Source organism: Brachypodium distachyon, chromosome 4 (genome assembly GCF_000005505.3).
Source record: "Brachypodium distachyon strain Bd21 chromosome 4, Brachypodium_distachyon_v3.0, whole genome shotgun sequence".
In the NCBI taxonomy this organism is placed as follows: Eukaryota; Viridiplantae; Streptophyta; class Magnoliopsida; order Poales; family Poaceae; genus Brachypodium; species Brachypodium distachyon.
Genome location: NC_016134.3, coordinates 1,375,669 through 1,393,978, shown reverse-complemented (window position 1 = coordinate 1,393,978; position 18,310 = coordinate 1,375,669). Strand labels below are relative to the sequence as shown.

At 43.8% G+C, this 18,310-nt stretch overlaps 2 protein-coding genes across 2 annotated transcripts; both read left to right on the top strand.

The window, feature by feature from the left end:
* Positions 1-503: 503 nt before the first annotated feature.
* LOC100823308 (pentatricopeptide repeat-containing protein At4g02750) lies at positions 504-3,481 on the top strand. Its single transcript, XM_014902151.2, has one exon. It carries the CDS (start codon positions 569-571, stop codon positions 2,651-2,653), a length of 2,085 nt encoding a protein of 694 aa, XP_014757637.1. The 5' UTR covers positions 504-568; the 3' UTR covers positions 2,654-3,481.
* Positions 3,482-3,583: 102 nt separating this feature from the next.
* LOC100821750 (protein RAFTIN 1B) lies at positions 3,584-5,706 on the top strand. The gene is made up of 3 exons (XM_014902152.2): positions 3,584-3,720; positions 4,333-4,438; positions 4,563-5,706. Exons 1-3 carry the CDS (start codon positions 3,670-3,672, stop codon positions 5,492-5,494), a joined length of 1,089 nt encoding a protein of 362 aa, XP_014757638.1. The 5' UTR covers positions 3,584-3,669; the 3' UTR covers positions 5,495-5,706.
* The last annotated feature ends 12,604 nt before the right edge of the window (positions 5,707-18,310 follow it).

Here is an 18,310-nt window from a genome sequence, read left to right as displayed (position 1 = left end):
GGCAGCGCCGCGTGTAGTCATTGTTGGAGACTTTCTCCCTTTTCGTTAGCCTGCCGTGCACCACCTGAACGGGCTAAACAAAGCTCTCTTTTTGAGGTGGGAGCCTAACAAAGTCACGCTAAGCTTTAATCAGTTTTTCCTTTTTCTGTCTGCTAACAATTTTTGCATGTTTTTGTATATATATTCTCTTACAGCAGAGCATAGATGATCTAGCATAGGATAGTTCGCCAACCGTAAGCTGAGGCTAAACATTTCAGATAGTTTCTTTGATCCGACTTAATTGTCGCAGGTTTAGACAAAACAAAATTTATTTTGTTTAAATCAGCGACAATTAAACTGGATCGAACGAAGTAGCAAATGTTTCTAGTTTTTTTTTTACTTTGAATTGGGCCGCCAAATTCGATGCAGTGCTACAATACTACACTATAGTTTGCTGGGCTCAAAGCTGCAACAACAGATGGGCTGGGCTGCCTGCTTCCATGGTTTTGAAGTTCCGGCTTCGTCTTCTGGCCCATCGCCGATTTGCTCACTTCTCCTCAGCCAAGCCACACACAGCCCAGCCAACCTCATGGCCGCGGCCGGGGCGGCGACCACGGCGGTGTACCGGAGCAACCAGGAGCTGACCCGGCTGGCGCGGTCGGGCCAGCTGGCGGCGGCGCGCCGCCTGTTCGACTCCATGCCCAGCCGCAACACCGTCTCCTACAACGCCATGCTCTCCGCGCTCGCGCGCCATGGCCGCATCGCCGACGCGCGCCGGCTGTTCGATGAGATACCCCGCCGGAACACCGTCTCATGGAACGCCATGATCGCGGCGTGCTCCGACCACGGCCGCGTCGCGGACGCCCGGGACCTGTTCGACGCCATGCCCGCCCGGGACGGCTTCTCCTGGACGCTCATGGTCTCCTGCTACGCGCGCGCGGGGGAGCTCGGGCTCGCCAGGGACGCGCTCGACCGGATGCCCGGGGACAAGTGCACCGCGTGCTACAACGCCATGATCTCCGGGTACGCCAAGCACGGCAGGTTCGATGACGCCGTGGCGTTGCTAAGGGAAATGCCGGCCCCTGACATCATTTCTTGGAACTCTGTGCTTGTGGGGTTGACACGCAATGGGGAAATGGTTCGGGCGGTGAAATTCTTTGACGAGATGCCGGCGAGGGACATGGTGTCCTGGAACTTGATGCTGGAGGGCTATGTGCGTGCTGGAGATGTTGATTCGGCTGCTGGCTTATTTGCAGGAGTCCCCTCACCTAATGTCGTTTCCTGGGTGACCTTGCTCAATGGTTATTGCCGGGCAGGGAGGATAGGTGAGGCAAGAGAACTGTTCGACAGAATCCCTGACCGGAATGTTGCGGCTTGGAATGTGATGCTCAGTGGTTATCTGCGGCTTTCTCACATGGAGGAGGCCTATAAGTTGTTTACAGAGATGCCGGATAAGAACTCAATCTCATGGACGACAATGATAAGTGCATTAGTACGTGGTGGAAAGCTCCAAGAAGCAAAGGATCTGCTCGACAAGATGCCGTTCGACAGTTTTGCAGCAAAGACTGCACTGATGCATGGCTATTTGCAGAGCAAGATGATTGATGATGCACGCCTCATCTTTGATGGACTTGAAGTGCGAGATGCAGTGTGCTGGAATACGATGATTTCTGGTTATGTCCACTGTGGAATGCTTGATGAGGCCATGGTGTTGTTCCAGCAAATGCCAAACAAGGATATGGTTTCTTGGAACACCATGATTGCTGGCTATGCCCACGATGGTCAAATGCGCAAGGCAGTAGGTATTTTCAGGAAGATGAATCAGAGGAATACCGTATCGTGGAATTCAGTTATCTCCGGATTCGTCCAGAATGGGCTCTGTGTCGAAGCACTGCAGCATTTCGTGCTCATGAGAAGGGATGCAAAGAGGGCTGACTGGTCTACATATGCTTGTTGTCTTAGTGCATGTGCAGACTTGGCTGCTTTGCATGTTGGTAGGCAATTCCACAGCCTTCTTGCCAGGAGTGGGTATATTGGTGATTCCTTTGCTGGAAATGCCTTGATTTCGGCATATGCAAAGTGCGGACGGATCTTGGAAGCAAGACAAGTATTTGACGAGATGCCAGCTCCGGACATTGTTTCATGGAATGCACTCATTGATGGCTATGCTTCTAATGGTCATGGGACTGAGGCAATCTCAGTTTTTCGAGAAATGGAAGACAATGATGTCCGACCCGATGAGGTCACATTTGTGGGTGTCTTATCAGCCTGCAGTCATGCAGGATTGATTGACGAAGGATTCGATTTCTTCAATTCAATGACAAAAGACTACGCGTTACGGCCTGTAGCTGAGCATTACGCTTGCATGGTGGATCTACTTGGAAGATCCGGGAGACTGAGTGAAGCCTTTGAAATTATTCAAGGAATGCAGGTCCAACCTAATGCTGGTGTATGGGGCGCCATGCTTGGAGCATGTCGGGTACACAAGAACCATGAGCTTGCCCAGCTTGCAGCTGAGAAGTTATATGAACTGGAACCTCACAAGACCTCAAACTATGTGTTGCTGTCAAACATCACCGCAGAGGCAGGCAAGTGGGATGAAGCTCAAAACATGAGGGTCTTTATCAAGGAAAGGGGAGTGCATAAGACACCTGGCTTAGCTGGATCAACATAGAGAACAAGGCTTGCGCCTTCTCTTGCAACGATCTTCAGAAACTGAGTGTTGCGCATGAGGTGGTTCTTACCTGGATCAGATTCTCTCCTGCTAAATCCTGGAATTGTCATGCCAATGTTGACAGTCTATGTGTGCTTAAAGCAACGAACAGCACACAGCTAAGCTGAGGAGTCAGGACTTTGCAGAACTTTGCTCGTGTCTGATTCTTCTGTCTTGAATTCCAGATGAAGATCGGAGCTATGATTCGACTACCTGTTGGATTAGCAGGCCGCAGTCAGTACCTAGCTGCTTCGTAAGGAAGTTAGAATGGATCGCATGGTGCAGCAGGTAATTCCGGGGGTATACCATGGTTGCAACCTCACACAAAAAATGCACATGAGAAGAGTGCTACAAAGATTTAGGCAGTCGACATGATTTACATGGAGTTTCCTTGGATTCTTCGTGTGGAAGGCAAGGCCACATGGCACGTGACTCAACACATCCTATGCATTTGCCGAAGTCAACCGTGCACACTGAGTCAGCTCGTCGTGGCTGTGTCCAGATTCAAAGCGCAGGCCGGCTTTCTGCTGATTGCTGGGTGTGTTTGGTTTCAGAGTTTGTACTTGGCCTAGCTAGAGTAGAGAGCTCAACGTACTGCTTGCAGCAGTGCCTATCTACGACTGCCACAGTTTCCCGAAAGGTGCGGCGCCCCTGCAAGCCATTCTATATTAAGATTGGCTTAGCAGCCGTTCCGTCATTAAGATTGGCTTAGCAGCCGTTTGTCATTAAGATTCGATTCCCTTGGCAGCGTTTCTATATTAAGATTGCCTTAGCAGCTCATTAAGATTCGATTCCCTTGGCAGCCTTTCTATATTACATGCATCTTCTAGGAGAGGAGATGGTAGGTAAATTACAGTCACATCCGGTACCAGCTTGACACCTTCTAAGGTTCTACTATAAGTATCAGCATACCCTGGCCGGTTTAGTCAAAACATCTGGGGCTGGACTTAGTCATCAGAATATCTTGGCTCATTTCCATGGCGCAACGCCTCCACTCTGCTATAATCGCCACCTTTGTTCTGCTTGCGGTAATCATTTACTTGTGACATTCCAAAATAATTATTTCTTTATTGTTTCATACTAAATCTAACTTCATTAGCTTTGATTAAGTTTATAGAAATATCAATAAATAACAGTCCGTGAGATAAACTATAAAATATGTTTTGACAATACATTTAGGGTGCATTTTTTCTGTTCCCGGGAGTAGTTACTTCGATCTTTAAGGAACCATATTGCGTATGTGTGTATAATCATTTATCAGTTTTGATTATGTTTATATACTCATTTTAAGATACTTCAAATCTTAGTATCTGAATTTTTTTCAGAAGAGCCATATTTTCTAATACATTATTATAATACTATTATAATAGTGTATAAAATAAGTATAATCATATATTGTACATATACTTGCATACTTGGCATATATACTATCCTAGATGGTCTAGCATGGTCATATGCTCTGTCTGCATACACCTCATTGGGTCACATATATACACATCATAAATCTACAGAACACATGCACCCTAGGAGTTGTTAGGATGAGGAGGTGAACCAAAAATAATGGATAGAATTTTTGATCTTTAATATTAGGCATAGGTATAGATAAGGCCACCAATTTTGATCTATCGTGTTGCGTTCAGGTTGCACAGTGTAGCAATGCAGTCCTGACGGAGGCTGAAGTGTTCTGGCGCACCGTCCTGCCCGATTCTCCGGTCCCGGACCCCATCCTCAAGCTCCTCCATCCTGGTCAGTCCATTACCCGCTTTAGTTAATATCTCAAAACTATGATTATAATACAAAAGAAGGTTGGAACATTCATGATTTATATATGGCTGATGCTCATGGCTTGTCTACATACTTTACGGTGCAGAGACCAGCTTTGTAAACAAACCAAAGGATGCTACGGTTGCTGAAGCCTACTCCCTGACATGGTTAATGTGGGGGCTTCGCTCTCCCTCTGGACCGACCAAGCACTCGTCTCCCAGGCCATCAAAGGATGCTACGGTTGCTGAAGCCTACTCCCTGACTTGGTTAATGTGGGGGCTTCGCTCACTCTCTGGAACGACGAAGCACTCGTCTCCCGGGCCATCCCATGACCGTGACCACAGCACCGACGAGTATCTGGCTCAAGGGCTCTTTTTCCATGAGGAGGCAGTGCAGGTAGGCAAGACCATAACCTTATACTTCCCTGTGGCAGCCAGTGCACCTCTCGGGCTATTGCCGCGTCATGATGCGGACTCCATTCCATTCTCGACGTCCTCGCTGCCGAGCGCCCTCGCTCGGCTCGGCATCGCCAGGAACTCGGTGCAGGCAGCCAACATGGAGGAGACGCTATACATGTGTGACCTGCCACCAAAAGCAGGCGAGGCCAAATTCTGCGCTACGTCGCTGGAAGCCCTGGTGGAGGGAACCATGGCGGCGCTTGGCACCCACAACATCCAGCCGATGAGCTCCGACCTGCCCCGCTCAGGGGCACCAAAGCAACCGTACACCGTCCGAGCAGTGCACCCGGTGGACGGATCGAGCTTCGTGTCGTGCCATGACCATAACTATCCTTACACCGTCTACATGTGCCATAACACGCCCTCGACGAGGGCGTACATGGTGGAGATGGAGGGTGCCCAGACTGGCCTTGTTGTCACCGTTGCCGCTATCTGTCACACCGACACGTCCCACTGGGACGCAGAGCATTTCTCCTTCAAGGTCCTCGGCAGCAAGCCCGGCGACGGACCAATCTGCCACTATCTGCCGTATGGGCACAACGTGTGGGTCAAGAAGGAGGCAAATCGCCCGTCATCCTAAGAAACTGCACTCTGCCGTCCGAACCAGGAATATTGTTGTGTGTGCGTCTATCTTGCAATCTTCGCATCCATGTGCTACATATGTTGTTTTTCATATATACCAGCCCACTATTGTAGACTGTACTCCCGTATACTTCATGTAAGGCCTTGTCATCAGATCAGAGTACGGTCCATATGTAATAAGGGCAGCTTGTGCTTGTTTTCATTTACCAATACTATTTGTGCCTATATTTAAATCAAGAACACGCTATGCATGAGTTAGGACACCGATATCTGGAGTAGAGTTCGAGACGGGAAGCAAGAGGGGATTCGGGAGCAGGCCGATAAATGCTTTTAGTGTTAAGGATTCTGTTAAGAGAAATATAAATTTAAAATGGCGAAGTATTCCGTGAAAACCCTTATTAGGTGCAAACTGCAAACTTCCATCCTTAGCCATCGGATGTGCAATGTGCGGCTCAGATGAAAGGTGGGAATCTCACCCGTAACTTAAACCAATTTTGCAGAAAACCCCTTTTTTCCCACCTTCCAGAAAAAACGATTCGCAACTGAAAAAGAAAAAGGGAAACGAACGAAGTCTTCAACGCAGTGTGCTCTGCACACCCGCCGCCGCCCGTCGTGCTGCCGCATCCGCCGCCTGCGGTGATGTCGCGCTGGCCGCTAGACATAGTGCCGCAGCCGTCCTCGATGAATGCGCTGCCGCGTCCGCCGCCTGATTCGGGTACGGAAAAAATCAAGCATAACACCATTTCTATTTACTGTACAGCAAACAACAGCTTCAGGCTAAAGGGCAGACACCAGCAAACAGCAAGCACCGATTCGGATTCAGGAAACAACTAGCATCTAATTCGATTCAATCTATCAGCATCTTCCATTTGGATTCAGCAAACAACATGGGGACGCCACCACCGTTGCAAGGGGCCGCTGCCGCCAGAGCATGGGGACGCCGCCGGCTCATGGGGCCGCCGCTGCCGCCAACGCTGGGGATCCTCCGCCCGCGCGTGGGGTTAGAACCTCTGCCTCCGGCGCAAGGGTCCGCCGCTGCCTCAAGCCAGCACCTGTGTACAGCGCCGTCCGCCACCAGCGCCTCCCATTCACTCACCGTCGACCGTCGGCCTCCTCAAAACTCGTTCGGGACAGACGAGAGGTCGGTTCAGAGCAGAAGGAAAATGACAAGGGGTTTCCTACAAAATCACGTTTAAGTTATGGATGAGATTCCCACCTCTCAACTGAGCCGCACGTCGTAGATCCAATTGCTAAGGACGAAAGTTTCCAGGTTTGCACCCAATAGAGGTTTTCACTGGATACTTCGCCCAATACCTGCCTTTAACTATATGAAAAATAATTTAAAATAATCATATATAATTGCATGTAAATTAACCACCTCTACCATTTTGTTCGATTATTTGATTTAATCCGTAAATTTATATCTAATTTACCCACAAATGTCATTATGAAAGATAATGCCAGTACTCTCTAAATTAGCATCCACACCCAAATCACTAATCAATACACTAAGTTGTATCTAGATTAACCACCTCTGTCATTATATAAAATAAAGCAAAATATCCCTCAATCGAGCATGCATATATATACTAATATAAACTTTCATAACAATTCAATGACAACCATAAGGTATGCGATATGCGTTTACATCGGATAAATATTTATTTTAGTAGTGCATCAAGCATGTCAAAATTCTCCTTTAACCAACTACATACAATCCAATGACCGTGAGAATTCACTTTAATTTGGTTTAGTAGTACATATTATTAAATTTTGTAAATTACTATTTGTGTTTATTTCTGCATTTTGGCTCAGTACTCATAACTTAATTTTGTAAATTACTAATTGTCGTCGGCAGGTCCAAGAGCAGGGGCAGAACTTGAAGAAGATCCTCATGTAAGCCTTGGAGTAGAATTGGGGTGCCTTGTCGCACCAATCCTGCAAATGTGAGCCCAAGGCTGTAAAGTAGCTCATACCATGTATTTGCAAGTACTTGTACTCTCTAATTGAGAAATTTGATCAATGAAGCTAGATTTTTATGCCAAATAAACTTCAAAGTATGCTCTCAAATGTTGTAAATATGATGGTCATCATGGTCGACTAGAGGGGGGGGGGTGAACAGACGACTAACAAATTTTACTTTTTCTTTTCACTTTTATGGGATACAAGCATCAATACATGGGTTCACTAAAACGTCTAAATGATGAACACCCCTAGTATGATGCAAAAGCCGAAGCACGAGCACAAGCAATAGATAATCAATTGAAACTTGCTTGATAGCCGAAGCACAAGATAAATAATTAAGCTTTGCGAGTAAGTAAAGGGGTAAGAATGATACCACACGGGGAGACAAAGATTTCACCGGAGTTCCACCTATTGGGGTCGGTGTACGTCTCCGTTTGGAGGAGTGCTCTACCACAAAGGTAGCGGCGCCACAAAGGCTCGCTCTATTCTCCAACTCACCACACCACAAAGGTGGGATGAGCTCTCACAACACCATAAAGGTGAGATGAGTTCCACTAGTGACTTCCTCTAGGGCGAACGTCGAACCCTACAAACAAGGAGAAGGGCACAACTCCACAACTTAATTGGAGATTTCTTCCCGAATCCTCAAGCACCTCCTCACAAGATTAGAGGCCTTGATGACACACCTTCCGGCTAGGGATCCCAAAATCTCAAGAGTAACAAAATCCACAAAGGAAACAAGGGGAATCAACTTTTTGACTTGATGAAACCCTAGATCTTGACCTCCAATTCTCAAAAGATGAATCAAAGGGGGGAACTAGGGAGGGAGATCAAGGAAAATGAAGCTCTTGTGTTCTTGGGGGGAGAGAGGGGCTGCTCTTGGATGTGCTTTGGTCTAGAAACCCGTTGGGGACGAAGCCCCTTTAAGTGGCCTCGAAATCTGATCGTTATGTGTATTTCGCGCAGTGACGGGTGGAAGTTCCGGTTGCACCCCTGGAAGTTCTGGTCAGCCGGAAGTTCCGGCGATCGGGAAGAAGTTCCGGTCAGCCGGAATTTCTGGCGATCAGGAGGAAGTTCCGCATATTTCAGTCAGGGGTAACAGAGAGCACCCGGAAGTTCACTCGAATGTTGGGCCGGAAGTTCCGGTGCCTGGAGAGCTGGGAGCACTGGAAATGATTTTCTGAAATGTCTTTACTCTCTCTCACTTTGGGTAGGCTTTATGTGGGTGCAAATATGGTAGATTTGTGTACGTGAAGTTGATTCACCCATTACCTTCCCATGTGGACTCCCTCTTTATAGTACGAAGTTCCTACGACTCAATATAAATAAAAAGCCGCTAAACATCGCTACGCTTCTTTCCTTTTTGAGGGCAACGAACCGTCTTGTGCCATTTGATCTCAAATCTGAAACACTCGAGCACACGGTTAGTCCACGTGTCATGTTGTCATTAACACCAAAACACTTAGAGAGGGAAATGCCCTTTCAATTTCCCCCTTTTTGGTGTTTGATGACAACACAACGATTTGCAGTAAGATATAACAATAAAGCTTAATAATGATATGCAATAAGTTTAACACAAGCGAATAAAATATAGACGGGCTCCCCCTAGCTATATGCACTATTTTGAATTTGCTTTTGGATTGCAAAGTGCACATAAGCTAGGATCAAGGCTCCCCCTAGATTTTATATGCGAATACTCAATTGCAAAAGATCAAAGATATTTCAACGAGAGCTTCACAAAGATATGTAAGATTCATTCATATAAAATATAGAGCATACCTTCAAGAGGCATAACAAAAGTAAATGAACTCTACATGGACTTATCCAACAATATATATAGAGCAATACTTCCATGAAGCATAATGGGTTAGATAAATCCAACAATTGAAATCATACCTTTTGCAATGAGATCATGCCATGGAGCAACTCTAGAAGGGAATAATTAAAAACATCTCCACAACACAATTAGTAAGACATGATATAGACATAGAGCAAATATGCATTAAAGGATATATCATAAAAACATAGTACGTCATAGGTATAGAGTAAAGCACAATAACACCAAATGACTTAAGCTATTAAGACTCATGCATATAGAAATTAACCATGTCTCACAAACCATCCCATGAAGGGCATACCTTTTTCCAAAAGATCATGTGATGGAGCAAATACTACAAAGGCAAAATTATAAGCATCTCCACACATGATTAGTAAGACATGAGATAGATATAAAGCACATATGAGATATAGCAAGTCACAATAGGCATAAAGCATAACACAAAGTGAACATTAAGCACATGACTAACTATTGCATCTCAAGCATATAAAGAACATGTCTTACACACATTGTATCAAAGCATAAGGACCTAAAAAGGTCACCATTAGTTCAAAGCAATGACACAAAGGCATAAATAAATGTATCGAACAAACCACAACGACAAATATAGCTCACAAGCATCATCAAATGAAATGCAAGAAGAAACGAGCTTGTGACTTAAAAACCCTTGCAAATCCCCGCAAGTCTAGCAATCTAAACCTCACAACACTCCCTAATCTCTCCTAGACTACTCTAAATCTCCCCCCCTTTGGCATCAAGACACCAAAAAGGAGATCAACCGGAGGCAATGGAGGCTTCATCTTCTTCTTTGTCTTGGGGGTCATTTTCTTCATAATGGGTTGGAGGTTGAGGTGCAGAACTTCATCTTCATCCCAAGCTCCACGAATTGAATTCCGTTCTTCAAGGGTCTCAAATTTGATTTGCTTCCACTAGCATCATCCACATTAAGTACTCTCAACATCTTCTATTGATTAATTGGATGCTCTTTGCATTCTTGTGGGCTTCATACATATTGACTTCATTGGCTTGTTCAAAATAAAACACTTCCTTAATCTTCTTTTCCATCTTGCCAATGACACTCTCATTCTTGCTTGGGGCTCTATGTGGCATCAAAACAACACTATCACCCAAGTTGCCATGATTACCAAACCTCGACTCGGCATGCTTCTTCATTTGTAAAGATCTCTCTTTTGGTCTCTTTCTTTGCATGGGCCTTGCCCTTGGTTTTGCTTGAGCTAGCACTTGTGAAAGATCTATAGATATGAGGGAATAGATAAGCACACAAACTCCCGGGAACAAAGCTACTCCAAGATTACATTCTACCAATAGACATTGCAATTTCTCTCCAACCGCGTCTAGCGTTCCAAAATTAGAACTCTAAAGAATGGGGAGTTGAAAAATTATTGGTCTTCATGGTAGAGGAGATGAAGGGGAACGATTCCCTTGGAATAGAAGTTTGGGAGGACCGGAGAACCGGTGGATCCAAGCATTAGCTCGGGGAGTGCTCCAAAGAAGGGAGTGGAGGAACTATAGGGTTGGAGGCACGGATGGAGAAGGAAGAAAACTCCCACTCGACTAGCCCCAGCCCATTCACTCTTTAGAAATCCACTGTCGGTGGTTGTACCGCCCTGTGAAGGGTGGTTGTACCACCGTCCGGTAGTACCGCCTTGGGAGGAGCGGTAGTACCGCCCTGGAATGGCGGAACCTCCATGTTTCAAAACAAGGAACTTGTGCTTTGAGAATAGATGGTTTCAAGGTGAGATTAAAGGCTTAGGATAAGATGCACACAAAGGATATAATATGGCAATACACACTCAAATTGCAAGATGCAAATTTAAAACCAGTTATGAGTGTTTTTCCATGGATAATCATATAGTGTCATAGTTGACTAGATATGCAATGAATTTCAAATAAGAACCAACTCCTCACATGAGGAGATGGTGGCCTTAGCCACCATGTTTGAGTATATATGATCTTGACACTGCGAAGATAAATTTTGGGCTCAAGAATCAAAACTCACATTTAAGCTCAATGTATAGAAAACAATTTATGCATAGTAGAAGTAGCATTTGTCCATGAATAGAGCTATGCTCCCCCTACATTCATGCCTACACCAAAACAAGATAAATGTCAACTGTGGGTAGGTGTGCAAGTTCATCATACCACATTACTTGAATCTTATGATATTTAGCTCACACCTCAATTCACATAATCTTGCTTCGTCAAGTAACTTTATGAAAATATCCGCTAGTTGCTTGCCGGTGGCTACAAATGAGAGCTCAATATATATCATCACGTTCCACGTGCACTCAAATGAATATGATGATAAATCTCAATATGCTTCATCTTACTATGTTGCACGGGGTTGTGGATAATCTTGATAGTACTCCCATTGTCACACAAAAAGGCACACTTTCAAAAGTGATTCCAAAGTCCAATAAGATTTGCCTCATCCATAACAATTGTGCACAACAACTTGCGGCTGCGACGTACTCGGCTTCGGAGGTAGATAGAGACACACAATTTTGCTTCTTAGAAGACCAACACACCAAAGACCTACCAATAAATTGGGAAGCCGCCGGATGTGGGCATCATATCCATTTTGTCTCTTGCCCAATCCAAATCAGAATATCCAAAAAGCTTGAAACTCGATCCTTTAGGATGCCATAATCCAAAGTTTGAGGTATGAACCAAGTATCAAAAGATTCTTTTGACCGTCACTAAATGACAATCTTTTGGTGTGGATTGACATCTTGCACAAACACCCGCATTCAACATAAAATCCGGTCTAGATGCACAAAGGTAGAATAGAAGTCCAAACATAGAACAAAATACCTTTTGATCCACGTATTACCATTGGGATCGAGATCAAGAGAACTTGATGTTGGCATTGGAGTCCTTGCACACTAGGCATCATCCATCTTGAATCTCTTCAGCATGTCTTGGGTATATTTAGCTTGATTAATGAAAATCCTTCCTCTCAATTGTTTGATTTTGAATCCAAGGAAGAACTCCATTTCACCCATCATAGACATCTCAAACTTATCGGTCATTAGCTTAGAAAATCATCACTCAAAGCATTGTTAGAATGACCAAACATATATAATGTCATCAACATATAGTTGGCATATAAACAAATCACCCCAAATCTGTTAGTAAAAAGAGTATGATCAATTAGCCCAATTTCAAACCCACAACCCACTAACAACTCTCTAAGGTGCTCATACCACGCACGTGGAGCTTTCATAAGTCAATAGAGTGCCTTATCAAGTTTATAGATGTGGTTAGAAAATTTAGGATTCTCAAATCCCAGTGGTTCTTTGACATACACCAAAACATTTAGTGGACCAATTAGAAATGCACTTTTCGCATTCATTTGTTGCAATCTAATGTTATGATGCAATGCGTATGCAAGCAAGATACAAAAAGTTTCAAGGCGAATAAGGAAGCGAAAGTTTCACCGTAGTCAATAACCTCGACTTGAGAGAAACCTTGAGCCACCAATATTTCCTTGTTATGAATTACTTGCCCTTGGCATCTTGCTTGTTCTTGAAAATCCATTTAGTCCCAATGACATTCTTGCAATTAATCCGTTGGCTTCTCAACCAAGGACCACACATCGTTGCGCTCGAAGTTGTTCAATTCTTCATGCATGGCATTAAGCCAATCTGGATCTTCGAGTGCTTCATGTACCTTTTGAGGCATAACACAATAGACAAAAACATGATGTTCACAAAAGTTAGCTAATTGTCTATGAGTCGTTACCCCTTTCTTCACGCTTCCTAGCACCTTGTCCAAGGTGTGTTCTTGTTGTTGAAGATGTGAGATGATCTCCAAAGCACGACGATCAAGAGTTTCTTGAGATGTATCTTGAGACTCAATGAAAGCTTGATCATCTTGAGGATCTTGATGTTGGGCATTATTTGGTGATGAATCACCAACATCTTGAGTTTGATCTTGCCCTTGATCAACTTGGTCATCAACATGAGGGACTTGTTCTTGTTCTTGGTTTGCATGTGGATCTTGTGTAGGTGAGGGCTCCACTTGATTAGAGCATTGTTTCTTCTCCTTCTTCCACACGGGGTTCCTCAATGAGCATGATTTGACATATGCCCATTCTTTGTATGGTTTGTGGAGGAATTTCAACATCTACATCAACAAGATCAACTTGCCCCACATGGGATCCATTATTCTCATCAAACTCCACGCTACAAGATTCTTCAACAATTCCAATGGATTTGTTGTTGACTCTATAAGCATGGTGGTTAGAAGCAAAACCAAACAAATATGCCCTCATAAGTTTTATGTTCAAATTTAGCTAAACGAACACCTTTCTTGAGAACGAAACACTTACAACCGAATACCCGAAAGTACTTGAGGTTGGCCTTGTGTCCCGCTAGAATTTCATAAGGAGTCTTGTTCAAGATCTTGTGGAGATGGAGATGGTTGGTTGCATGGCATGCGGTGTTAATTGCTTTGGCCCAAAAGTTGTATGGAGAGTTAAACTCCTCCAATAATGTCCTTGCCGCATCCATACGAGTCAAATTCTTTCTCTCCACTACACCATTTTGTCGAGGGATAAATGCAGCGGAATATTGACGTTTGATACCCCCATCACTCAAAAATTCATCCAAGGTGTAGTTCTTGAACTCGGTGCCGTTTTCGCTTCTAATGGCCAAAATATTATACCATATTGGCGTTTGGGCTTCATTGGCAAAGTCGATGATGGTTTGTTGGGTCTCACTCTCGAACTTCAAGAATATACCCATGTGTACCTATAATAGTCATCAACAAAACCAAATAATACTTCTTACCACCAAGACTACCATTAGTTGGAGGACCAAAGAGATCCAAGCGAAAGAGCTCCAAGGGCCTCTTTGAAGTGATAGTACATTCTTGTGGGGAAGCCCCTCTTCTCATGTAATTTACCTTCAATGCAAGCACTGCAAGCACAATCTTTGGCAAAAATCACATTGGTTAGACCAAACACATGTTTCCCCTTTAGAAGACTTTGCAAAGAACTCATATTGACATGGGGGTTAAATGGCAATGCTAAAACCATCCATATCAAATTTAGCCTTTAGACATGTTTCGGTTTTAGTGGGTTTCTTGGAGAAATCTACCACATAAGAACCATTTTCCACATATCCAACAAAGGCTACTTTAAGAGTCTTGCTCCATACAAGGGTCACATGTTGTAAACCAAATAAAGATGAAAAGCTCATAAGTGCTTATTGACAAATGGAAAGTAAATTGAATGAAGGAGTCTCAACAAGCATGACATTCTCAATGGAGGAATCCAAAGATATTATTACCTTGCGTAGACTCAATACCTTTTAATTCGAAGAGTCCCCAAATATACTTGGTTGTAGCTAGATGTATAAGATTTAAGCTCAACAACCAAATCCTTGAATGCTTCCAGTCATATGATTTGTAGCACCGCTAACAATTATCCATGACGCACCACCGGAAGCAAACACCTACAAGATCGAGTCTTGGTCTTGGGAACCCATTTTTCAACGGATCCCCTTTTGTTAGCAACAAGGGTCTTAGGAATCCAAATAGACCATTCAACATATTCATAAGGAGAACCAACAAATTTGGCATAAACATGCCCATCATTATCATGACAAAGAACATATGAGGGATTAAAATTCACGGCACTATTATCATAAGTGGCCTTGCCACTCTTCTTGTTCTTAGCCTTCTCCTTAGCCAACTCCCCTTCCTTCACAAAAGAAACGTTAGTTTGGAGAGTAGGCTTGGCCTTCCTCTTGTTGTTGTTGCTTTTGGACTTAGGCACATACCCAAGCCCTTCCTTTCCAATAGATTCCTTTTAATTGCTCAAAAGGTCATTTAGGTTCTTCTCCCCTTGGATGCAAGTGGCTAGACCCTTTTCAATTTGGGCCTTCAATCTAATGTTCTCCTCTACAAGAGATACATGCTCACAACAAGGGTTAGTTGAAGTAACATTAACACTAGGAGGACTATTAGAACCCATTTCTTCCACAAGAGAATATTGAAGATGATCACGAGACTCTTTGAGTGTCTTAAGCTCACTCTTCAAGGATTTGTGGTCCTTTTCAAGTTGCTCAAAGTCCCTTAGGAGTCTAGCATGGCCATCCTCAATATTGCAATATTAGCCAAATATTCATCCGCAAGCGACATAGCATGTTTATAAGAACCTTTAACCTTAGAAAGCTCTAAAGTAAGAGATTCCTCAATAGCTTCCCTATTTGCTTGCTCTTCTTTCAAAGCTTGAGAGAGCTCCGCGATCTCATTCATGGCTTTACGTTCAAAACCTTCCTTCTCAATGATGATCTCTTCTTTCTCCTCAAGAAGGGCATTGGCTTCACCTAATTGTCCCAAGAGGACTTCAAAATACCTCTTGGTCTCTCCCTTTATGCTAGCCATGAACTTATCAAAGCCATTTACCTCAACCTTGCCCACATCTTGTTCTTTCACACAATTCATCAAAGATACACTAGGTTGCATGATTGTTTTATTGGAAGGAGTTACGATGTTACCTTTGACCATGAAGCACTTGTTGGTGAAGCTCTTATTTTCGTTGGGGGAGTCGAATAGGGACATTGAAGGTGAGGAGGAGGTGGAAATGGCAACAAGGGCCACTCCCACTACCTCATCATTTTGTCCTTCTTCATCATCTCCCGACAAGTATTCTTCTTGAATCACCAACTCACTTTGTGGCTTTGAGCTTGTAATATACTTTGAATTACTTGACTTGAAGTTTTCCTTGTTGTCCCAAAACATTTTTGAAGTAAGAGCCATATACTCACTATAAGCATACAATATTGCTTCGAGACAACACTCATCTTCCTCTCTCTCTCTTCTTCCTCTTCTTCTTGATGTGACACCTTGGCCATCAAAGCAAGATTTGTGACAAGATAATTCCAAACTTCTTTGGCAGTGGTGCACGAATGGATATGAGGAAGATTCTCCACTTGAAGAGACTTTTCAATGATATGCAATGCACTTGCATCGAGTAGAAAATCAATATACTCTCTCGGAGTTAAGTTTCCTTGATCATGTGGCTTGTACCCATCCTCAATGATCCTCCATAAATCTATTGATGTTCTACAAATATAGGATCTCATACAAAATAACCAATTAGAAAAGTTAGATGCATTTAGCTTTGGTGGAGGGCCTTGAGGGGGAAAATGAGGCATGAAAATGGAAGGGGATGCATAATGTTGAGATGAGGACACCTCACAATATGACCCCAAGCCACCTATTCCTTGGGATTGGTTTGCTCTCACATCACTAGCATTAGCCTCAGCTTTTATTGCTTTGACATCCACACCCGGTTTGTCTATTTCCTCAACGGGTAAGGATTTGGGCAACTCGGTGTTGGTATAAGATGTAGTGGGAGCATTGGCTTAAGGCACTAGGCCACTACGGATTTAACCTCAATGAGTATGGATGGCTTAAGATATCTCAAAACCTTAATCAACACGTCCATACTCACTTTGGTGCCCATAGTAGCTTTGTTTCCAACCACCTCACTCACGTCGGCCATACTCTTAAGACGGTTAAGCCCTATTTAAGAGACGAGGCTCTGATACCAATTGAAAGATCGGTATAATCTGATCAGTTTATAATATAGAGTTGTCGTGTTCATTCACAGGGACCAAATTACTAACAGAAATTCAGATTCGAACAGCTTAACCGGAAGAACTTGTTCTCGTAGGTGAACAGTAATTAAAAGCAGCAAAATAGATGACCGAATTAGAAATCCGAACAATACTTTCCTCGATTGTTTTACTGATCAAAATAACTACCTCCAACACACAGATTAACACTACTAATTGCAGGTTTTACTCACGAGCAAACAAACTAGAGAAGGTAGAAGCAAGTGACTAGAAAGGGAAGAAGGAAAAATCACAGTAGGCAGGTGACAAAGTAAACTAGCATCAATCACTGAAATAAGCATCACGACATAGAGCTTAGGAATTAATAAGAAACTAAAGATCAACAAGAATTTCTGAAACTTTGATCTCATACAAGCAAAGTCACGAACAGGTTCAGGTCGCTAAACTACTTCTCAATTGGCAGGATCAATAAGATAAGCAGGGAACTGAGAAAGGGAGAGAGTGGTCTGAGTCTTTTCACCGAGATTTTGCAAGTTGAGGGCGACTTGACAGAGCAGAAGCAGGTGAGGCAGCGACGGAGATTAGAAGGAGGAGACTTGCATGAGTTGCAACTAGACTTGCAGGGAGCTTGACGACGATGAAGAAGAACTCGGTCAGCCCAGGAACAGATCGAGATCCGCCTCCATGTCTTCCCTTCTTCTTCTCTCTTTTCCCCTCTCTTCTTTCTTGGATGCCAAGCCCTCCTCCATGGTGATGGCCTTCCTCCACCCCTCTCTCTCTGGCTGGTGTCCCAGCGCGTGTGTGCTTTTTGGGGCAATTGAGATTTTTGGCACTTCAGTCCTCAAGTTTATGTATTTTCTTCTCAAGTTGATCCCTGGATACATTGACATTCTTATATTTTGCTCCTCTCTTCTCTGTAGTTGTCGCCGGCAGGTCCAAGAGCAGGGGCAGAACTTGAAGAAGATCCTCACGTAAGCCTTGGAGTAGAATTGGGGTGCCTTGTCGCACCAATCCTGCAAATGTGAGCCCAAGGCTGTAAAGTAGCTCGTACCATGTATTTGCAAGTACTTGTACTCTCTAATTGAGAAATTTGATCAATGAAGCTAGATTTTTATGCCAAATAAACTTCAAAGTATGCTCTCAAATGTTGTAAATATGATGGTCTTCATGGTCGACTAGAGGGGGGGGGGGTGAACAGACGACTAACAAATTTTACTTTTTCTTTTCACTTTTATGGGATACAAGCATCAATACATGGGTTCACTAAAACGTCTAAATGATGAACACCCCTAGTATGATGCAAAAGCCGAAGCACGAGCACAAGCAATAGATAATCAATTGAAACTTGCTTGATAGCCGAAGCACAAGATAAATAATTAAGCTTTGCGAGTAAGTAAAGGGG